Below are 24,574 nucleotides of genomic sequence, written 5' to 3'. Positions count from 1 at the left end.
CCTCACAGCAGACATCCACATGTGTTCTGGAGGAATAAAAGACTACCCCCAAAACACCCCCCACCCATCTGCTTTTCCCTTTTTTAAAGCTCTGTAGCACAGCAGCACGTCTAAACAATAGAGGCTGTGCATCCATGGAAACATAATGCTACTTTCTGGAGTACACAACAATAGCATGCTCCTCCAGATGCAGTACTGTAAAATCATGTGCTTCTGCAGATACCACCCAGACAGCCTGGCTATGTGGAGCGCCTCCGCAATATGGTACCGTGATAAAGGAGACATCAGCAGGGCTGAAATCAGAGGCCTTGGGGCTCATCACGCTCAACCTGTCAAGTACTTTATAACTCTTCCTGTAACTTATGGTGCTAATGCAGGTATCGTATCACTCTTAAACCAGTTCGCGGGAGGGAGAGATACTGGCAGCCGCTTCTGAGCAGAGATTCTCAGGCACGCACTGCTTATCACTCAGTGGTTTTTCTTCTTCAAGCATAGATATCCCTGCGTTCGCCCCCGTTCCCCTTCAAACTGTCCCAGTCTATCTTGTCATGCAGGCATTGCTCGGTGCGTGAAACATGATTATGCGGAGCTGTTGGGATGATTACTGTGGGGGGCGGCTTAGTCAGCTGTTCTCTTCCCAGCAACATGTCATCCACTGTAGTGTTCCAGACACGTACACATTCCAGTCCTCTCTCAAAGGATACGGTATGCGCAGAGCAGGAAAAACTCCACTGTGCTGACGTATTCTGGCAAACGACGAGACCTTGACACCGGGAGAAACAATAAGGGAGCGTGGACAGCAACTCTCAGGCGGACCGCAGCTTGACCACATCGCTGAATGACTTCACTGAATGAATGAAGCCGTACAAAGACAAGCTGTGGATCATATGGGAGCCGATGCACATTGTGATGCACGTGCGTCATTAGTTTACTACAGTCCCCCACAAGCCACCCAAACCTGATGAAAAAACGCCAGCAAATCCTCCAGCAACCGACACATTCACAAGGATTCTGGAGCAAGGTTTCAAAGGGCCAACAAAGGCCCTGAAATGCCCCCCAGAAAGATATGGAGATGCTGTAGATTGTGGTAATATGAGAACAATGTGAAACGTAAGCACATGAAAAACCTGAAATATTCTGAAACGAAGGCATAATCTTTAATGCAAAAAACAGATTTATATCTTGTCATCATAATTAGCACAAAATCGCAAGTTATGTATTTTAGTCAAACAACCCACTGCTTACTTGCAGGAGTTAAGTGCATTATTTATTTATTGCACATACAGCATCCTTTGCCAAGGATTACTGTAAGTAGATTCATTGCTGTGGTTGCTTCTGAATATAGGGGTGAAGATGTGTATATGTGTAGGTGATTTTTTTATATATATGATCTGTCTCAACAGAGCTACCCCCTTTCCCCCTTTCTTGTACAATATGAATGTTCTCAGTGTGTCTAGAACTTGACTGACCTCTGGTGGACTACTTTTTCTCTCATGGTTTAAGATGCCAGTACTATTCAACAAGTCTTTGATTTAGGTTTCTTTACCAGTCAAATGGTTTGCTTCTAATGTTAAAAGAATTAATACAACATAGGAAAAATAACATACAGCCAACTAACTCCTTTACTCATTTTGTGCCATATGAATGTGTCTGAAGGCCTCAGCTTCCAAAGCAAAGGGACAACATGGTTGATATTTCCATGATAGGGAGTGAACTGGTTCACATGCAGGGCAGCTCAAAAGGGAAGCTTTCAGGGAGCTTCAGAGATACTTCTTTTGGAGTGCTTCCTTCAGCACATTGCCTCTCAGGTACATGGAGCCAGTTTAGTCGCTCCACTGAAGCATTAAAGTTGGACACAACTCAGGTAAAACACAGGCACACCTGTGGGTGCCTCCTTTTAATTACTCCACCCAACAAGCAGCAGTAGTACCTCATCCCTTAAGCTCTCTGTAGTCTGCCATATGATGGCAGACACTGAACATGTTCATTTCGTTTCCCTAATAACACCTGGCAAGCAGGTGACCAGAGACTGCTTGTTGGCGGGACAACAAACCATTTAATTAAGGAGAATGATAAAGTCAGGAACGAAAAAACATCCGTCATGTGAAATTGCTTGCTCTTGCTCAGGTAAGTTTTCTGTAGAAGAAGCTATTACTAACATTGTACCATGTCACTTAACTAGAAGCTCATTCATAAAGAATATAGTCTTGTGATTCAGGACATAAAATATTTACTATAGTGAATGTTCTTTATAATACTGTTGCTCTGTTGAGCTGCTCATATCTATTTATGAAGCAAATTTTTTGCTTTGACAAAACACTTGTGGAAACTGAATAACTACAATTGCCCTGGTCAAATGTTCTCCAATATGAAAATGAAAATATTGTCATGTATTGAGAAATACATTGTTCAACCTAAGAATACATTGCAAATACAATTAAAATATGTGAATGCAACTCAGAAATAGATTACAATAGACCAAAATGTCAGTACATACAGTATTTTGCATGAGCTAATTTAAACATATTGCACTCACAATACATTTTTATATAATCTTGTATGGGTTGTCTGAAAAAGCTATAGCAGGGTTCTTCAAAAGGGGCACACTTTTGCCTTAAATGGTGCAATTGGGCCAAATATTTTCCATTTCCTATTGATAAATTTATGTACAAGGTAACACAAGGTAATGTGTAGCAATGTGTATGTGTGCAAACTACACAGGCACATTCATAAAATAGGCATAGCTTTTATTTATTGTTTTCAAAATAAAGAACTTATGCAATTGAATCCAAAGCCAAACATACAGTAGTGCAAAATGCCCTCCTGTTAATCACACCCTATCATGAATGCCTTTAGTATTCATACTGTCAAACTGTCATGCTCAACTATTTGGAGAATTCAGCCTAAACATATTGATTCAATTAATTCAATTTATTTCTCACTCAAAACTGAGTTTTATCTCTCAACTCAATCACTCAATTTTATCTCAGGTAAACCGCACTCATAACCTATATGGTAAAGTCGTATTAATGCATAAGTGGTCATTTTCAGATGATTTTCTGTTAAACAGTATTGACAGCAAATCATTATTCATGGGCTTCCTGCCACAGAATTCACATTATGACATCACAATGAAGGTGACACAAATTTAAGTGTATTACCAGTGTCAGCTGATCTAATCTTTCAACATTTGTGAGAGCAAGTGAGTGCTCATTGATTGTACATGGAAAAAATAGACTTTGGGGTCAGCTGTAAAATCTTTAAACATGACTGTTTCATTTATGTATGCATATTTATATGAATCAATTTGTATTTACTTTTGAAATGCTTGTAAGGTTCATTGTTACAGAGTTTTATATGGTTACATTCATTGGAGTATTCTCTTATGTCCAGGCAATGCAAATTATGTTCAATGTGAAACTATTTGTTTTATTTTCATTTTGTCACAGTACTCTGAGACACAGGTGCATTGTAAAGGGCAGCCTTTGGCATACATACAGTTCCAATTCAATAAGAGGCCAATTGGCTGATGAGTAACCATTTATTTGATATTTATTTGTTTGTGCTGTTGGCCATATTCCCTTGAACTGCTAGCCATCCCAATGTCAGCTTATTGTTAACATTGTTAACATGTTAACACACACAAGACTTGTCAGAAAGGCGTGCTTATACCTCCTTCCACATGTGAACAGATTAAGGAAGGTAGATAGGGTGAAGGTGGTGAACGCAGAGGAGACGATGGAATTAAAAAAGTGCAGTGGGAGAGTAAGAGAGAGAGAGAAATGGGTAACAAAAAAAAGAGGGGAGAGGAGAAGATGAAGGAGCGGAATGAAACTGGTTGAAAAAAATGTGAGTAAAGGTGGGAAGGAGTCCTGGGGGGAAGCAGTGGAGGCAAATGGAGACCTCATTAGTGTTGTGTAGAGAGCGTGGTGCATAAGAGGAGTAGACACAGAGGGACGACGGAAAGCAAGAGAGGGATCTTAAGGAGGAACAAAGAAACCTGCAGAGGGAGGTGATGAATGGGAGAGAAAGGAGATTAGGAGATTGAGTAAGAAGTGTAAGAAAGAAAGAGAGACTACGGAGAAAGAGAGGGAGTACGCAACTCCGCAAAGGAATACAGAGAGGAACGTATGGAAGAAGGAAAGAGAGAAAGAACACCGAGGGAGACACAAGGAGAGAGGGCAACAGCTGAGGAAAGGCATGCAGTAAACAATGAAAGAATTGGACCGTGTCAGATATCAAAGGAAGATGGAAAGACACACAGCAAAACAGCAAAAAAGAAGGACAAAATGAGTTTCTGGTCATTGATCCTATACAAAATAATTGAAAATGCAATAATTTACATATTTGCAATATATTTATTGAGCTAAAAATATATTCTCTAAATTATACTTTCAATATTTTTTATTGTATGGGATGTGCTGGAAAAAACAAGATATCAAAAAAGAGACAAAAAAACAGGAAGAAAGACAAAAAGACCAGTGTAGAATGAGAGCAGAAGGAAGCAGAATATAGAAAAATAGGAAAGGAAGCAGGGTGAAATAAAACCAAAGAGATGGTGCAGCTCCATGACTGGGCCTTATCTGGTTGCTAGGCAACCAACTATTTGAAAATCAAAGCCAACATTTTTAACATCTGTTGTGCTATTACCTGGCCAATGCTACAGCATGCAGCAGTCAAAGTTAAAGAAATTTTCACCTGCCAACATTCCATTCTACTTCCTTCCATCAATGTGAATTTAATTGCCACCGGTTCCATCCTTCCACCGTAGCTTTGATTTTCTGTCACGCAGGACTGATCTTCTGTTTAGCCTATTGGAGCTACTTATGGCACTCAGGCTGGTATGAGAGCAAGTGCAAAAGCTGAAAAATATTTCAGCTTCCCCAGCAAGGCTCACACATGTGACCAGGCCTAACCAATCAGGTTGGAGTGAGCAGAAACATCCTCGAAACAATAACTGAAAATCAGTGTACTGTGGGTGTACTGTGAGTGAACCTGATAGACTGTACAAGCAGAACAGAGAGTAGGATAGGGAGCAGAATCAGACCTGACACACCACACAGGTGAAATCAAGGAACCATAGTAAGTGTCACCACCTCAGCACTGGGTAACAACCTCTAAGCCCAAAGACGTTTATAGAGTAGAAATCGGCCATACACTGTTCAATGGCGCTGCCCTACAAAAAGCTTATAAGACACTGAACAAAACTCCAGGACACAAACTCACTGACCTCTTTTCAAGCTGAAATATTACCTCTTTACTCTCATCAAGTGGCCATTTTGTCATGACACTGTACGTCTCATGCTCTCACCACAGCTCAGGAAGTTTTATCTTCTGGACAGTTATTTTCAAATGCTACTGAATGAAACAAAATACTCAAAATACAAATGTTCATTCCTCTTTTCCTGTACCAGACTGTCCCAAACATAAAAAATCTAAACCAGTGGCAGGTCTTTTAGTTCTTCTTTTCAGATCAGCCTCAGTTGGTGCAAGATTCAAAGTTTGTTTCTACACTCAAATCTAGATATAAACTCAACTCTTGACCCAACAATACACCCCATTACTCTATTACTACTTCTTTTCCTATATGTTGCTAGGCAAAATACCAACCTATGACAAGTCACAGCATCCCAATGAATAGGATTAATTGAGCCTTTGAACATACCAACAACCACACACTGTTAAGGCAACACTTAATAATGACTAAATGCACCAATGAATCCACTGATTGCGACCCCTGAAAAGGCTCGCAATAATAATCTTAATAAAAAGCTGAGTGAGCAGGGGAGTCCATTATGTGTGAAACCTGGTAAGGCCCAGCAATACGTAAACATATTACCCGTATTAAACATACTATTTATTTATCATTTCTCTTATTAGTTGGACATTTTGCAATGTCTCTAAATGCTTTTCCATCTGTCTCCTGCATCTACACACAACAGCTTTCTGAGCACTACTTCCTCCCTGATACAGACACCATTCCATGACACTAGGATCTGACCTGGCCGAAGACCATGCAAAGCAAACAGACTTAAATTCAGACCTGATGCACTGTTTTATCACGTTTCAAAATCCTAAAAGTCCTTCTTATGTGATCATGCACAAATTATCCTTTCAACGCTTCCATTTCACTATAATTGCAACAAAGTACTGAATTTACTCCAAAGGGTGTGGCTCTGAACTGAACTGGGAAAACAGCAAGCTACATGCAAAAATGACAATGACTCAGAAAACACATCAGTGTTTTTATGCTGGAAAAAAACTAGGATGTGGTGGGAGGTGGTAGGATGAGGAGGAAGATGCTGTAAACATCCTTTTGAGTAGTTGATTATGACATTACCCCCCCCCCCCCCCCCAACCCACCCACCAAAAAATAGGCAACGTGCTGTGCTTAAACTGCTGAAAGATAAGTTACCATTTTATTCTGAAGAATATTTTGATGGGTAATGAGGTTGTCTACTGTGCGTGTCAGTGTTCTTACAAAATAGAAATCTTTGCCTTCACTTCCCTCTTGTGGATAGCGGAGGAAGTGCTCCTTCTTCCGGCTCTACAGAGCCAATTTACCCAAATTCGCACGTTGACAAAACAATGAGAATGGACGGCAAAGATATAAAAATGTCGACTATTTACACTGATAGCAAAATACACTAAAAGCAAAAGTTATAGCAAAAGCAAAATATAGGCCACATTCTGATTCAGTGTTGGTTTCTGTATGCTGTATCACAAGAAAGTATTGACTGCTCTTAAGAGTCAGGACAGATATTATTGTCAGGCCATCCATACATACAAGTCTACAGTAAGGTTGAAATAACGTTCCCCTGGGACCCATTGTGCTGCCTTCAGTCACTGAATAAATACACACGACAATAAATAGACAAAATAACAAGACATTAAATGGTTAAGTGGCAGGCAGAAGAGTGCAAGATTACACCTTTTAAAGTGGCGGTGTGCATTTTAAATTTTGGGGTGCTCAGTCCAGGGGAGTGGGAAGAGGTATCCTGTGCACCGGGGGTGTGGGTCCGTTCTCTTAAGATTATTTGTAAGTGACGTCTTAGTCCAGATGTTTCTGACTGAAAAGTTTGTTATCGACGAATTCGATATTCTGCAATTTTTTTTTTTCATTTGGGTAGTGACATTTCGCCTTGAGATTTACTTTTAATGAATGCTATGACGTTGTACTGTATTTTCCCGTTGTGATGTATATTGAAAACTGTGTTTAAAAGTAGCCAGTAGCCCATTACAGTAGGCTAACTGTCCAGTAATATATTTGTAAATACGCTTACAAAAATACAATAGGTGCTCTTCTCTCGTCTTTACGTTATTTATGTCAGTACGTTCATCGATTGCTCACAGTTGAACTGTCCCTTTCGCTATTTTCATCAAGAAAATATAACAATAGTAATAAAAACAAGAATCATTTACGTCATCAGTTGTGAAGATAGACGATAATATCTACCATTAATACTGTTATTGTATTACGTAAAACTACGTTAAAATAGTTGCAGTTGCCAAGTACAAAATATAGGATGACAATATTTCACTCTTGGTATTGTAATTTTTATCATCATCACCATAATAATTATTACCGTCAACGGTATCCAGCACAAATAACAGTAGTATGAGACATTGGAAAAAATAATTATCGTCATCATGTTTTCGTTGAAACGGAGTTTTTCGCTTAACCTTTGTCCACTGCTAGCGACTTCATTGCTCCAAACACGGCCTTCAAAAATAACAAATTTAAACGTTTAAAATTCGGCTGCATTTGCGCATGAACCGATGATTAGGTTAATGGAAGAAAAACCACATCATTTGATTTTCAAAGAACATTCTACACTTCTTGAAGTGGGAGAAAGGGGGCACATACTTGCTGGGGCGCAAGCGCAGATGAGCGCCCCTCCGTGACACCGGCGGTGCTCTCTTCCTCGCTGCTCTTTAACAGACGGGGAAAATAAACTGCGTGGGCTACCGCTGCAGGGAAGGTGGCGGCACGTTACGTGAAGGACTAGCTAACTGCACATGCATCACCATCGAAGAAAGATTCCGGAAAACCAAAGGTATTGTCCTTTTATTATATTGTGTAGACTATATGCCGTCTTTTACGCGATTTAGGGCAGTAATATGGAATACGAATTCCAAGTGTTTATGATGGTGATGATGCATCAATAGAAATGAAAGTTGCCCTCATGTGTTTCCACACGACTGACTGATGCTTGCTGTTCAACTTAAAAAAAAATGAAATCATTTTCTTCGGAAAGGGGTATGTAACCTTAGAAATGTCGGTTTTTGTGCAGCCCTGTCTATCCGTATGCGCTGCAAGTCTGTCGTTGGTTTTCTTTCCAGAGGATTCGGGGAGTTTTCTGGGAAGTTGCAGCCTTGTATTTTGTGCCGTAATTACGGTACACTGTACAGGAGAAGGCCGAGAAGAGGCCCGGTAAAGTCAGCCACTGATTGACAGCCAACCCAACCTATAAGACATTTAATATCGGTCCGTGTCAGAGCTTTAGACCAATGAGAGTCTTCGAAATCGGTACACTGGTTAAAAAGTATAAGCAATATGGATTTAGGTAGTTCCCTTATAGCATATTAGTGAGTCATTATTGTCAGTTTGTCTATTTGCTGAAAGTTCAAGCTTCCTTTACTTGTTTACACCTTTATTTTAAGTCTTGTGTCCTTTGAAATTAACGATCTAAGGCGGCTTGGAAGCTAGCTTGGTAGCTAGCTAAAACGTTGCATGCACGTTTCTCATTATTGATACGCGTTAGTTAGCTTCCTAGCGAGCAAGCCATATTTGGTGGAAAAGTCAAAAACATGTTTGTCTGATGATAATCTTAGCTAAGAGGCTAATGCTTGGTTATTTAGTGTTGCAGACACAGAAGTCTATTTGTGTATTATGAAAGTCTGCTCTTGTTCAAGTAGCCATCCTTGTCTGTCCGCGTATCTAGCTAGTTAGCCACTGTTAGCTGGCTTGTATAGCATAAACAACGGGGAGGAAACGTATTGCGCGCCATTTGCGTCATTTCGATTCCAGGCTACTGTAGCAGTGATTGTCCGTGTCGTAACGTGAAACAAACGCATTTTTGAAACATTAGATGAACGGTGTCAATGATTGGTTCATCAGAGTGTTCCGCTGGCCGGTTCGATAAAGGTTACCGGCGCGGGTTTTGTAGGTTCTCTTCGGAAGAACCTCAGTCGCGAGCTGGTTTGTTCATGGTTCGAACCATAAGCACGTGCTCGTTCGCGTTTAAGTAACCAGCTTCTTGCGGAAGGTTGAGTGATTAGCTAACTAATGTTAGCATAGCTAAAACTCTGGGCTAGCCATCACTGATCGTCTGTCTTTGCTTGCAACACAATATTGATGGTGACGCTACATTCAAATATCGGAAAAAAAGTTTATTTAACTAGTTATTACGAAATGTTTAAAAATGGCGCGTGATTGCGTTTTCACCGGTAGCCAGCTGACAGTAAAATGCAAGGGTTAACACGGGAAGCTAGAAGACGACAGTTTCACGTGGTTGCCGTCCACGCTGTCCTCAGGCGTAGACTCTGGTAGCTAACTAACACTAACACTAAATGAATCGCAAGAAATAGACAGTCGTCTCAGTTCAGCACTCCTCTGATGTGAATGCAAGCATCGGACACTAGCAAAGTAACATAGCTGTTATTTCTAACGGGCGAAAACTGGTTGGCTTGCTTGTTACGGAAGTCATGTAATTTACATTGACGGAATGCCAGTAGGCCTATTTAGAAAATGTGATAACGGGTAATAAGAAGTATATGAGTCATGTCCCAGAGGAGGCGAATCCGTGAGAGGAGAGTGGGTTTACTGCGCCATTTACTGCCCCCCTTCAGCAAATCTGGAAAAGCGCAGGCCTCCCTGCTGATTGAGCGGAGAGGATGACCAGTGACTACTTGTAAGCAGTAGTAATAATAATTTATTATGCACTCCACTTAATCAACAAAGTGTTATGTTTTCCTTGAAAATGTCTTCTTATGGAAAGACGGTGTCTGGGCTACCTCCCTTGCTGTAGAAATTTCTGTTGGTCAGCTACTGCAGCTGTCGTCAGTATAACTCGAAATAATATGCATGTAATAATAACTATTAAACTGTCAATATTAAAACATTAGATGTAGTAGTACACACTATTAATTAAATATGGTGAGATAGTTATGATAATATGCTATCTATAGTTATTAACTAGCTGTATATAATAAATAACTAGCTGTATAGCCCTCTACATTTGTGGATAACATAGCAGCTAGCTAAAACTTCACTGAAAGTAGATGCTGACTTGCAGGGTGGTAAATGACAGTTATCAGTTACATAGCTTAATCATTTTTCTCCTAAAATGTTTTCAGGGGCCACTAACCAAACACATATTGAGCAGTACATTCAGTTCTTTTGTAGATGTTTTGCGACATGCTAATTTCAGAATCAGCATCAGAATCAGACATAGGGTCTCCCAAAGTGAAGACCTCTTGGCTTGGTCCTTTTTAAAAGTGCTTTGTTAAAAAATTTCAGTCACAGTACACAAACTAGAGAGAAAATGGTACAGCAGGGAAACTTTCCAATACCACCATTACTTTCATACAGGCACACAATAAGTCGGAGGAGGACACAGTTGTGTAATAATAATAAAACAAAGTGCAATGATAAAGAGCGAACTCTTAAGCACACTTTGCTATATGTCCATTGATGCCCATAGCAGGTTTCTTTTAAGTGTCACTGTCCCTATTGCTACTTAATGTTGCTGTTTGTTAGATCAGGTGGCCCACTTAGTGTCACATTGAGGGGGGGCCTCTGGTGAAGCAGATTGGGGAGGGGAGCAATTGGGTCACAGCCTAAATAACATAATCCTGTGTCTCTCCTCTAGTAACAGGTTTGGTGTTGCCAAGGTTTTATTTTTAAGATGGGTATTTCTTTTCAAACAATTCACCAAATTTTAAATAGTACAAATTATAGACAGTGCCTTCTGTGTGTATCAAGGTCAGCCCTTGATTTGTGATGTCACCACACGTTTGCGTCAGTGCGAAATGTAGGCTTTCGGGAAGTATAAATTAGGCATGAAAAACCGATATTCGTGCTTGTAATATTTCACACAATGCTTTGCTGGTCAAAGGAGCTCGTTACTCATGATTAGCTACAGTGAACATATTTTTCTGTATTCTCAAAATGAAAATGTTTTGGGTAGCCAGACAAGACAGGCCAGCTGTGAGGAGCATTGTGAGGTTACTGGAGTAGCGCAACTATGTAATAGGGCCAGGAGTTTCCAATGGAAAAGAAGCAGTAGACGAGGACAAAGTTCAATACGGTGCAAGTCTGGGCATGCACTGTATAGCTTCATGAAGGTGTGTTTGAATTTTGTATATTAAAATTGGGCTAGATGGGACAGAAATAAAATGTGTGAGAGAACTCAGACCTGATGGTCTTTGTGATGATTTCTCTAAGAAGTGTGAGAAAGGGCTCAGCTCTCAGTCCTATGCAGGTATGGAAACAAGGCAAATGGAAAAGGCCTTAGCCTTGCTTGCGTCAGGGTGGCTTCACAGGATAAGACTGTTGGCAACAGGCTTTCATAAAGATGAATAGTGCATTCTGCAAAGCTGCGTATACAGTTACAGCAGCACGTTGGCTACATCAATGATAAGGGGAGGCATTTCATTACTGTAAGAGGCATATTTCCTCAAATCCAACACGACTCTCCTCTAACTTTTGAAAGCCCTATTTTTGCTCTCTGCCGGCTCTGACGCGCCCCACGGATCCTCGCGGCAGGCCGGTGAGTGGCCAGAGCCGGGGAGGAAGCAACACATCTGAAACGGCAGGCTTTGGCACAGGCTTCGCCCCGCTCCGCTGTTGAGCGCCGTCCAGCGCTCTGCGGGGCAGGCGGAAATCGGCCTGGCGTCTGTCCCTCTGCTCTCCGCGTGTACGGTCAGCAGTAGCAGCACCGTTGCCCCTGTTGTTAATTAGAGCTGCCTCAGTGTGCACCTGCACTTCCTCCTCCTCTCTCTGCTCCCCGCTCTGATGGCTCGCGCTGCCACCTGCGTAACTGTCACTCGGAGGCAACGGCCCCGCGACCTCTAATTAAAATATCCGCTGAGGCGACAGGAAATCGGCGCTGGCTGACACCCGGCTGGACCCTGCAGCCACCCCAGGGCCCCCAGGAGGGGGAAACTGTGCAGCTAGAAATTCACACGCCACCGTTGCTTACCAGTAGCTTGTGTAATGAGAGAAATTAAAGGTTGTGGTAAATGAAAGGTTGAAGGGGATCTGACACTTACTCTTCACTGGGAACTTGTGTTTACAGGCTATAGGATAATGACCATTTGACAGACGGGCATCCTACTTAATGGATTAACATGGATGCAAGTTGACTCCGACGCATGAAAACTGAGATGCTAATATCCCTTCCATACATAAGGGCTGTTTTCACAATGTTTAAATAAAATGCAGGTGCACGCTGTTGTAATCAGTGGTATTTTCAGCACTACACCTCCGGTTACCATGCGACTTTTTACCTTTTGCGCAATCACCCAGATTGCTGTGATTTTTTTTTTTTTTTTTATCTTGTTGTTTGCCAATTTCTACCTTATCAGAACAGGAGCAGTACCAGGAGCATGGGAACTGTGATTCTGGTTGGGAATAACAATAAGAGCTGTCAAGGTTCCAGTCTTAACCCAGGTCACACAGGCTTATAAAGTCTGATTCTTTAAACTTCACATCTATGATTGAACAAACCATGCTTTTGAAACTCAAACCATGGCGTCTACCTGCTGTCAGTGGTATGAATACCCAGGATAATTTGATTGCAGTTCCTCATAAGAGTTTGGCTGTTGTCACATCTATTGTGACGTCAGAAAACCTAGAACATTAAATAACGGAGTATTGCCATATATTTTGTCTTTTATTGCTGTGGAAAGAAGCATTCAGTGAAGTGCCCGTAGGAATGTGTTGTCGGTTGGCTTTATATTTGCCTTAGAGTAGCCAGATTGTGTGTGTGTGTGTGTAACGCCCTATGCTCTGGATTTTGTGGCAGGTCTTGAAGTGGTGGAAAATGACCAAGACGCCCCCGAACAGGAGAGGGATAACCTTCGAGGTGGGAGCACAGCTTGAGGCCCGAGACAGTCTGAAGAATTGGTCAGTGTTCTCTCTCTACATCTCATCCTTGTATTTCACTCCATCACACAATCAGAGCAACTCTTAACATGGGTTATGCTTTATGAAGGTTATCTCTCCCACCCAGCCCTTCCAAGTAGCACTTTCGGCCCATTTTTGTTTCCGCGTGATCTTTTCTGTTGCCTATACTGTACTGTAATTCCATATGCCGAAATTCACATAGACAGTAAATTAGACTTGTATATCATCATGTTTTCCTGCTGGCGTTGTCACTGCCTTCCCCACGTTAATTCGGTTCTTGCCCTTGGCCGCGCTGTTCCCAGGTATGCAGCCAGCATCGAAAAGATTGATTACGAAGATGAGAAAGTGCTGATCCACTACCGGCAGTGGAGCCACCGCTATGACGAGTGGTTTGACTGGAGCAGCCCGTACCTGCGGCCAGTGGAGAGGATCCAGCTCAGGAGGGAGGGTCTGCAGGAGAACGCCCCTGTCCCGGTGAGCAGGCGCCCTACACATCGGCGTCATAGCAACATCTGCGCATCATTAATGTCACGCTTGACAGTCACGGGCGCAAACTGCTTTTTAATTGATTTTCTCTTTTTTTTTCCTTTATTTTTGTAACCAGATGTGAATGGTTAACACATTTGCAACATGTAGTGTTACTTTACAACTATCCAAACCCAAACAGGTGACCAAAAATTGAAGAAGTTGTTTAAGATAAGGTGGCAGAAATTGCACGCCGTGTCACCTAGTCACTTTAAGTTTAAGTAGATTCGTGTTTTTCCAGCCAATGCCGGTATGTACACCCTATCCTCTTTAGGGATCCATTCTCGCCTGCTGAGCTTCTAACTCTGTGACACTGTGATAATTGTGACGGAAATAGCCAGGTACTGTCTGGCATGTTTTGCCATAAAAGGGAAGCTAGGTTTTCCGCTTGGGCCCCAGTAATGAGCTGTAGGTAAATAAATCTGCTGATGTCGTTTTTGCTTGAAAAGGGAGAAAATGAAATGTCACAATTGCATTTTGTTGGTACTAAGTTGGCCCTTCTCTGTCAGATCCACTCTGAATAGATAATTACGCTGTCTGACAATTATTGATGTCACATGCGACAGGGCGTAGTTGGATTTCGTATCCTCCTTCCTTCCAGTGTGATTGAAGAAATAAAAACATGTGATTATCACTGGTTTTGGAAAAGGGGACTCACTGTTCAAACAGCATTGTAAAAAGAACCCTTAACTTTGCTCATCTGGGCTTCTGCAGTAAAGTGTGCTGTTAGAAGAGTGGCACCAGGAACAATAGCAAAAATTAAAATATTAACAAATGCTTTTCCTACCACGAGCTTCACTTGCTGTCAATTCCAAGAAGGAGTGAACAACAAAGCATAAAACATTTTAAGTTTATGCAACAGAAATCAAGATGTCAACGCCAGACACACACTGAGTGTTTAGAGTGCGCCCTTTGATGTTATTGTTGGACCACACTGGTAATGAAACTTTGGAATTCCATAGATGGAGAATCTTCTTCTGATATTTCTGCTTTGTCAATTTTTTTCTTGTAATGTGAACTCTTCACCTCAATATTCCTTGTGTTTGAAACTGTTACCTTCTACGCACACCTCCCTCAGGGGTTCCACGTCAACGAAAAGGTCCTGGCCAGTTGGTCTGATTGTCGTTTCTATCCCGCTAAGGTCCTGGCAGTCAACAAGGATGGTGAGTGCTCCAAAAACACAGAATACATGTCTAATTCTGAACTGGCTTGTAAAGCGTGAATGATTTCCACGTATTCCTGCACTGTGGAATGTATAAATCCTACTTTACACCTTTCTGTGTCCATGGGTGAGAAACCTACTACTGTTCAGCAGGCAAGTTCAATTGAAATGTGATTTCTTGGAATGTAAATTAAATGGAATGTAAATTGTAATGGCTCTGGAGCCTTTGTCTGTGAACCGCCTAGGGGAAGAAGTTATTGCACTGGCAAAAATAAAATTTGATTGGTTGAGTACAGATTAATGGTGGTAGAATTAAGGGATTCACCTGCGGGATAAAATTAGGCCCTGTACAATTCACTGGTTACATTTGTTTTTTATTTTCTTTGTTTTTTTTTTATTTGCCTTTCAGCCTCCTACACTGTTAAGTTTTTCGACGGAGTGGTCCAAACAGTCAAGGGAATTCATGTGAAGCCCTTTTTCAAGGAGGTGTGTCCTTTTCTGATTTCCTTTCTTTGGTTTCCATGGCAGATAAAACAAATGATTTCGAACATGATGCTGTGTTTAAGGGTTAGACTGTAATTATGTACAGTTTTTTCCTATAATCTTGGATCCCTTTCTGCATTTGTTCCCTGACTTGTGGGATTTTTTTGTGATGAAGTGATTGCATTTTCCTGCTGTGGATGTTGAAATTGATATGTGAAAGCATCCTTCAAAGTAAATATCTCCATAAACGCTGGTGGGAAGAAACTGTCATTTCACAAATATCTTTACACATACTTTTGGTTTTTTCATTTTCTTCCTTGTAAGCAGAGAAATGGGAGTAGGTCCAAGTCCCAGGACAAAAACAGAGAGAAGCATCCGGTTACAAAGGAGCAGATGGCGAAAGACAGGAAGTCTCTGGAGAATGGGCGTGGTGCACGAGAGAACGGGAGCGGCAGGAGCCAGAGGGACAAATCCAGCATGTCTGACCAGGATACGGAGAGTGATACCGAGGAAGAAGAGGAGGAGGAGGAGGAGGAGGAGGACAAGGTAAAGGAGGGAAACGTTGAGGTTCTGAGAAAGACGAAGAAGGCCCCTGCAGAGGAAGCCGAACGCAAGAAGAGAACGACCGAGGAGGAGCTGGAAGGGAAGAAGATGGTGGAGAAAAGCAAGAAGCAGGAGCGAGAGAAAGAGAGCGCCAAGCTGAACAAGCATCTGGCTGGTGAGGAGAGCGACCCAGGATCGGTCAAGGTAGAGGAATCGGGCCGGAGGAGGTCCGCCGAGCGGTCGGGACAGACCGGGGGCAGCTCCCAAACCAAGCAAGAGGATGTGAATGGAGTGGAAGAAAAGGAAGAGAGTGAACCAGTGGCGGGTGAGCATAATGCTGGGGCTGGGCAGCTGGGCTCCAGCAAGCTGTGGGACAAGGAGAGAGAGGAGGGCTCTGAGCCCACTGCGAGTCGTGCTTCCGGGGAGGAGGAGGTGTCGCGAGACGGCCCCACCCAGACCAGAAGGACACGGAGCCGACCGACAGAAGGTGGGTTCAGTCTGTTCCTTCCAGCAGGGTTTACAGGACCAGTAACAAAACATTTGAGATGCTCAGTTTACACAAGTCAACTACCAACACCGTGAAATGGTTTCATTTTCTTAAAGGGCTAATTTGATCAAGGTCTATAATTTCATACATTACATGGTATGTTACAGTGATGACTAGGGGTGACGCTGTCAAAGCCTAGTTAATGCAGAGCTGGAGGTAGCCGTCCTCCTTACTGGAGAGGACCCAGATGGAACCAAGGCAGCAGTGTGTTGTTGCAGTAAATTTGTGAGGAGGTGGAACTGTTTTCAAAGAACCTTTTCCATTGCATGCAGTTGTACTCCTGTGTTGACCTGTGTTGATATATGTTGTGGTGGCTAATATATGGTTAATCTGAGGTTTATATATGTGGCGTGCATGCTGAAAGTCTTCATTCTGCAAAGTACTTCTTTATCTGGTATTAAGTTTTGCCTCCCATTGACTCCTAGCAATGACTCAAAGTTACCTCAGCTCCAATTACATCAACAGCAGCCAAGAGGGCTTTGGAAGGATCGGTCTTCCTGAAGTAACCATACGTATTATACACCTTGCAGATGATGGGTCATGCCTGGAGAGCTCTGCTTAAGTAAATGGAAAAAGTTATCCAGTGTTGCGTCAAGTCCACCGAAGCGGTACCTCAGGGCGTGTGGTGACCCGCCATCTTGTCTCATTCACAGGGGGACGTGCGGAAAACCTGCGTGAGGTCATCGAGCTGAGGAAGAGGAAAATCTGCCTGGGACAGACCACGCCCCCCAAGCGGAGCAAGCCGGACACGGGCACAGGTGTGGCTGAGCTGCTGTATGGGATCGCGCAGGCATTGATGGTGCACTCGGTTAACAGTTTCTGCCTGTTCACTATCACTTCCTCCCCAGCTGGCCCTGCTGAGACAACATCCCTCAGAAAAGATGTCACAGTGTAGTTTCTAAAAGGAGCTGTGGATGCTTTGAGATCTCTAAAATGTGGAACTTTGTAATAGTAGCAAAAATGAAAGCCGTAACATTTACATCATATAGCTAATTTCTTTAGCCAGTGTCTGAGTATTAATGCACCAGTGTCTGGTCAAAGAAAATTGAACTCTGAGTGAACTTGCCAATACATCAATAGAATGCTTAGAATAAATAGCACACTTCCTGTACTTTACACTCGCTTCCTATTGTGTGTGTCCTGTTCTCTGCATTGTCACCCCTGCCATTGTGTTGGCATAAGGGAGTGCATGGTTGAACATTCATGATATAACATTCATGTTCCTTCCCCCTCCTCTCCAGAGAGGAGTACGTCTGCAGAGTCCAGGCCTACGACAGCTCCCTCCAATCAGAAGTTGCCCGGATTAGACTCCACCCCTACACCGTCAGCAGTGTCAAACGATAAAGAAGCTAAGGGAGCTGTGAATCATACGGAGATCCCCAAACTGGCAGATGGGGAAGGACAGATGTCACCTGCACTAGAAGGTGTGAGCTCTCTGCTACAGTAGAGCAGGGGATATGGGGATACTAGTCAAGACCTCATAGACTCATATACTGTATACATATAGGTATACATATTTATTTTATGTATGAGCACATGGGGAGAAAGAAGGTTAAAACAATAATTTTTGTTTCTGTATAGCTGTATTGAGACGCCAAGCCCACCTGCCAACGACCAATAAATACAGCAGGGAGCCCTGTGAGTACATACTCTTCTGTTCCCACACACACAAACACACACAGATTGAAAGACGGCCTGATGCACTGACCGCTGCGTGTCCCATTTCCTCAGTGTACAGAGTCATCAAAAATCAGCCCCCTCCAATCCTGTCCATCGAGCTGGACCACAACCCCTTCAAATGCAAGGCGCCCGGGTGCCTCAAGTCCTTCCGCAAGGCCAAGCTGCTGCACTACCACATGAAGTACTACCACGAGGCGGACAAGACGAGCGAGAACGACCTGAGCCCCACCCGAAGCATCCAGACGCGCGCCTCTGAGAAGCAGGCCGCCCTGGAGAGCCCCAAGAGGAGGCGCACCATTTCGGCCTCGATGCGTGAGTCCCTCTTGAACTGCCCCATCTGTTCTGACTTTCTGCACGCTCGCTCTCTCTCTCTCTCTCTCTCTCTCTCTCTGTCTCTCTCTCTCTCTCTCTCTCTCTCTCTGTCTCTGTCTCTGTCTCTCACTGTTTCGTATCAGTTTAATTATATTTGCAGTCAGTTCTTTGATATATTCCCTGCAATGCTTGTGTGCTTTGTCACCTCTGAAGAGCTCCTCTCTAGTGTACACCACATAACTGATTTGTCAGTGGTTGGTCTTAGCCTGTGGGGGTATGTAGGTGATGTGGCCGGTGTGATTGCCTTTGTGCTGTGAATGAGCGCCCTTGGCCTTGGCAGTCACCAGTATGGTATGCACCTTCTCTCCAGACTCCTCCCTGCACAGCACCCCGAGGACCCTGCATTCCCCCCGCGGAGACGGCAAGGGCGCCCGGCTGAATGAGAAGAGGCGCACGTCAGCGCCCCCCGCTGTCAGCGCCGCTGAGCAGCAGCGGCCCTCTCTGCGCGAGAAGAGCAAGGAGAACCAGCTGGAGAAGAGCAGCCGCAAGCCGCAGGAGAAGGAGAGGGAGCGCAGCGCGGCCGATGCAGGTTGATAAGCCCGCCTCCACAGTGCCTCTTATCATAGCTTAGCTTAGCTTGGTTTAGCGTGCTGCTTGTGCCCCATTGTAACCTTTCTGTGTTCCTCATGTGTGGCAGTTTCAAGAGAGAAAGAAAAAATGAAGGAGAAGAAGCACAGGGACTTCCTTCGCATCAAGCTGAAGAAGAAGAAAAAGAAGAAAAAGAAGTCCAAATCAGGTAAGGGGTCCTCGCCTTTCGCAGTGGAGTAACCTTTCTCTGGCACTGCCTCTCTGCTGCATACTGCTGTCTGACAGGAGAGCGGCGAGGCACAGCGGCTCGACCTGCCTCTCCTCTCTGCTGACTGTCACCCAGGCTGGTGTCTCTTAAAACACCAAAATGGACCCAATCCATTTAGCCCTAAATCCAGCTAATCTGGTCTGATATTCAGCCCTTTGAAATTAGAACCACAGGACAAGGCCACTGTGAGGAGCTGATTTCAGTTGCCTACACCTGAACTTTGACACCTTGAGCAGTTAGTCTGTATGCTCCTGCCCTGGGAAAGCAGTTGCCTTGTTGATCTTTTCTTTTTCTTTCCCCAAATTTATTTATGCTCACCCTCAGGAGAATTACATTGCTCTGGTCCTGACAGTTCACACAAAATACTGCTGATTAACAGTGACAGAATTTCAACAACAAAATCTGTTCTATTGTCTGTTAGCATTCAGTTACAGAACACACTTACAAGTAGGACTGGGCGATGCGTCACGTCATACCCGATATACTGGTATAATTTTACGCATGATATGATTTTTTTTAACATGCCAAAATTATTCCACTTGAGTAAATTTCATACCACACCACAGAAAAAAATAGCGTGGTTGGGTATTTGAAGGGGCTAATGTTTGTTGTGCACTTCACGTCTGGGAATCGTCTTTCTTTCCCCCAGCACTCAAGCTTATAAATATCTTTTGAAGGGACACCGACCTAGCTAAAGATGTGCCATCTTGCCCTATATGTGCACACCTCTTCCCTTTGCTGGGCATGTAATAATAGCTGAAGGGCCTTAACAGCTCAACTGACAGGATGCACTGCTTCCAAAGAAAGTAGCAACCTTTGTGTTAGGAAAGCTCGGAAATCGATCCTTGGAACAAAGTATCGGGGTCATCGTACTATATCGTTGTCCAAAAATATTAGGGGATGGCATGATTTTTAGTCTGTATGGCCCACCTCTATTCTTGAGGGTGTTGTCGGCCATTTTCTTGCAAAAATAATTCCTACCATTATTAGAATGCCTGGTGAGTTTAAAGAAAATGTGATCTCACCGAACACCCTTTAATTGTGTGTAAGGTGAGTTTCCTCTCAAAATTTCATCAGTTCTTCTATTGCTTTTCATGTCACTGAGCCCAGTTGTTGGTATTCCTGTGCTTCTAAAAGACTTTGAGATTTTGTGAACCCTAGTTTTTTTCCTCCTCAGTAGAGTAGCTTTTGTTTGTGCCATTGATGTCCTGAAATTTGAAGTGTTTAATTTTCTCATGCATTTGCTTTCCCCTTGACAGAGTATACGGGTAGTGAAGAGAATATTGACATCTCAATATTCAATGTTCAGTCCAAATTGAATTTGTTACACAAATTCCCCCTTTCACACAAACACAAGTTGTCATACAACTCCAGCCCGGGACACAACACAGAACAGATACAAATTGACGGTGGGTATCAAGACCTTGTTTTCCTCTTCTCTCTTCTTGAGTTTTTCCTTCCTGGTCTTCCAGTAGCTTTCCAGTCCTATACGCATTCTGGCTCTGCATATCACACTTTTGCTTGCATCTGTGCTCTCACTGGCTGTGTTTCTTGTAGGGGTGCTGAAGTTCATTGGATTTGTTGTGAAAATGAGAGATAGCTTTTAACCTTTTTTAGCAGGACTACTCCTAAGAACATGTTTTCAGAGGCATTTGTGTTTTTGCTGAGAGATTTCCCATTTATATGCCTTAATGCACCTATTGAATAAAGAAAATTACTGTAGTTTAGCTGCTAGCTGAATTGTTACCTAAGATGCATTGCTCCAGAATTTCTTTGTCTGGTGAATGCTGAGGTGGGATACCTCCCAGCTCTACTTAGAGGCACTTTCAAACACTTGAAATGTAGTCCATTATAACCCATTAGCTATAACTCACTAGCTTCCTAATAATTATTATGATTATTATTAAAAGTTAAATGGAATGCAGTTTTTGTAAGATTTATAGATATTATAGATATATTATAGACCAATATAGCGATCAGCTATCAAAGTGACTTTATGGTAGCTGGTAAAAACTACTTTAGCAGGCATTATGTATTTCTTGATATTTCATAGAGGTGATGAGCTTTCAGGATGAGCCCTGCACTTCCAATTAAAAATATTGAAATTGTGAGTGTTTTTAGTCCTGTACTGTTATCCCATATATTTTAATCCCATATTTTAATCTAACTATCAGTTTTGCTACATTGCCTCATGCCACTGATGGAATGAAATTTAGAATGGAAACAGCATTATGTTGATTATTTGCCCTTGGTATTTGTTATAAAAGTTGCCATGTATGGCTGTTTCAGTTGAACTGTGTTGGAGGCCTCACCATGCTACACCAGGCAGTGCAGGTCAGCTTTGAACAGGGTGTCTTCCAGCTGTACTAGGTGTTGTAGCATTGGACAGCATTCCTTGGCAGTTAGAGCTCCTGTGAACCTGTGTTCAGACCTTCCCAGGCATTCATGTCCCCCTCTTGTCACCCCTCTTGTCCAGATGAGGACAGTGGGAGTGATTGGTCCACTGACAGTCCTGTGTGGAGCGAGGACGAGCTGGGGACGGAGCTGGACGTCACCACACCCCCTCAGGAGCAAGGAGTGTCCATGGCGACGCAGGGCTTCGAAATCGTGCGTTGCATCTGCGAGGTGCAGGAGGAGAATGACTTCATGATTCAGGTGGGGCATGTCGCCGGCTGGCACGATACCACAGCAGTTTACACCTTGGTCTTTTAATGAACTGCAGGCAAGCACTTCTTGTAAAAACAGTTGTGACATTTAAGAAGTGAAACCTCAAAGCACTCAGCACAGACAGGAAATGATAGCTTTGCCTGAATCACTCAGACTGGCATGGTGTTAATGCTCTGTCTGATCATGTGCAATTGAATGCCTTCAAATATTACATGTGAGCATTGATTTGTGATGAAGTTTCGTCTGTCCTCAGTGTGAAGAGTGTCTGTGCTGGCAGCATGGGACCTGCATGGGGCTCCTGGAGGACAACGTGCCAGAGCGGTACACCTGCTACATCTGCAGGGACCCACCAGGTAAGTGCAACAGGAACACTGGAGAGCGTGGGAACCTGCATTTACAGCAGCTGATCCATTCCAGGTTGGAGGAGTTGGTGAAATCAGTTTTTAGCATCACGTTATGCTAAAACGTGTTTATCATCAAGTTATGATACATAATGTGTAACATACTTTTTATATATATGTATATATATATTTTCTGTACTGTTCCCCTACATGTTGACTGCAGAGGGTTAGAAAACGTTAGCCAGCAGCTGTAGAGTGTAGAGGCAGGGGGTGTGCCTGGATGCCAGTGTATGAGTGTGTGTGCGCTATGCTTGTGCAGGCCAGAGGCAGAGCCTGCGGTACTGGTATGACCGGGACTGGCTGAGCAGCGGCCACATGTACGGCCTGCCCTTCCTGGAGGAGAACTACTCTCACCAGAATGCCAAGAAGATCGCGGCCACCCACCAGCTGCTGGGAGACGTGCACCGCGTCATCGAGGTCCTCAACGGCCTGCAGCTCAAGATGAGCATCCTACAGTGAGTCCTGTACTACCTGTCACGTGACCGGGGACTGAGACTGAAGGGGGAGGTCACAAAGGGAAAATCAATAAAAACGCTTTAGAATAAGTCTGATTGGGATGGTGATGTAAATCACTTCCTGTTGCTTGGGAACAGAGAACCCATTGTCCAGCAGTAATCGTCTGTCATGTGACTACACGGATAACACGAGATGCTCAACGGGCGCCTTGTGGTGCATGACCGGTCTTTCCCCTCAAACTTCTCTCTGTCGCCCCCCGCAGGAGTCAGTCACACCCCGACCTGAAGCTGTGGTGCCAGCCGTGGAAGCAGGCGGAGAAGCCCAGGAAGAGGGGCGGGGCGGACACGGGTGCGATGCCGTCCCCCGCGCCGGAGGAGGGCGAGGAGAGGGAGAAGAGCGGGACGTGCCGGGCGGCGGAGGTGGCGGCGGAGAAGCAGCCGTGCCGCGCCCCGTCCTTCCAGGACTCGTACATCAGCAGCGAGCACTGCTACCAGAAGCCACGCACGTACTACCCGGCGGTGGAGCAGCGGCTGGTGGTGGAGACGCGCGGCTCCGAGCTGGAGGACAGCCTGCGAAGCACCGAGGACCTGCTGGCGCTGGAGCAGCGGTACGGCGGCCCGCTGGACCCCGAGCGGGGGAAGATCCACCTGCCTCTGCAGCTGGACCGGCCCACCCACGCCAAGGTGATCACTGCCTCTGTGCTCTTCTGTCGCGCAGGGAGGGAACACGCTCAGTGAGACCAGGAAAAGGGTTAATGCAATGTGTCATGTGGGGAGAAAGGCTGTCGGCCCAAAACAGGGTTTTCTCAATTTGCTCACATGCCGCTGGCCTGGCTGCCATTTTTTCAAGACACACATTACCCTTAATTGCTCATCTACAACCAAATTCCCCAACTGCAGTCCTAACTATAACCATTATCAGATAAACAGTAAAACTGGTCCTAGATCAGCACTTGCAGGCAACTTCTGCCTGGAGCCTCTCATTCCCTCTCATTAGTAGACCTTTGTGGCTTGGCTGAACACCGCCCCGTTCTGGTTGCAGGAGGCGGACTGCTGTAAGAAGCTGTGTGCAGAGCACAGCTATGAGGTGAAGAGCGAGGACACCAGCGCTGGAGACGCTGGTGATGCTGACAGCAGCCTGCAGCAGCAGTGGCAGATCAACCTGCTGGACCACATAGAGGCCGTGCAGGACGAGGTCACGCACAGGATGGACTTCATCGAGAGGGAGCTGGACGGTGAGTCTCGCTGTGTAGTGCCCCCGAAGGGGGGGGGGGGGGGGTATGATGATGGTAGGGGGTTTACACTGCGGTCCAATTCAGTGCAGGCCCTGTAGAGAGGTATCAAATTATTCTGAGCTGATGAGTCATTTAAAGACAACTGGAAAACCTCAGACACCCTCAACACCCAGACACCACCAACCCCCCCCCCCCCCTTCCTAGCCTACAGTATTGCACACAGTGTTGTGAAGTCTGTAGAAGTGCGAAATTGCTATTCCTCTCATCTTAAAATAACTTCCCTCATCTTTTCTTAGCCCCGATGAGCTCATCACATGTTGATGTGCTAAAAGGAGACTTGATTATTGTCAGCACTGACTGCCATAATAGCACTGAGTGTTGATTTGTATTGTCCTTTCACTGCAGTGCTGGAGAGTTGGCTGGACTACACAGGAGAGGCTGGAGACCCCCAGAGCCCCTGGCCCGTCTGCCTCAGCTCAAAACACCGCATCAAGCAGCTGCTGACGGAGCTCGGCAAGGTGCAGCAGATTGCTCTTTGCTGCTCCACATGAGGGCGCTGCTGAGTCCCTCTATCCC

General features: G+C 44.2%; 1 protein-coding gene across 1 annotated transcript; it reads left to right on the top strand.

Moving 5' to 3' along the window:
- Positions 1 to 7,903: 7,903 nt before the first annotated feature.
- phf20b (PHD finger protein 20, b) lies at positions 7,904 to 24,574 on the top strand. The gene is given in 21 exon segments (XM_036533721.1): positions 7,904 to 8,057; positions 13,032 to 13,132; positions 13,435 to 13,606; positions 14,736 to 14,820; positions 15,229 to 15,305; positions 15,627 to 16,332; positions 17,046 to 17,150; positions 17,634 to 17,816; positions 17,974 to 18,030; positions 18,124 to 18,384; positions 18,755 to 18,973; positions 19,082 to 19,180; positions 20,500 to 20,649; positions 21,717 to 21,895; positions 22,161 to 22,260; positions 22,568 to 22,763; positions 23,027 to 23,447; positions 23,806 to 23,998; positions 24,404 to 24,438; positions 24,441 to 24,476; positions 24,478 to 24,574. Coding segments are annotated over 20 exon segments (3,429 nt in total). The 5' UTR covers positions 7,904 to 8,057; positions 13,032 to 13,049; the 3' UTR covers positions 24,550 to 24,574.

This window comes from Megalops cyprinoides, chromosome 7, assembly GCF_013368585.1.
Source record: "Megalops cyprinoides isolate fMegCyp1 chromosome 7, fMegCyp1.pri, whole genome shotgun sequence".
Taxonomy (NCBI): Eukaryota; Metazoa; Chordata; class Actinopteri; order Elopiformes; family Megalopidae; genus Megalops; species Megalops cyprinoides.
Note: the sequence above shows the minus strand (reverse complement) of the source record. Positions and strands in the feature narration are given on the sequence as shown.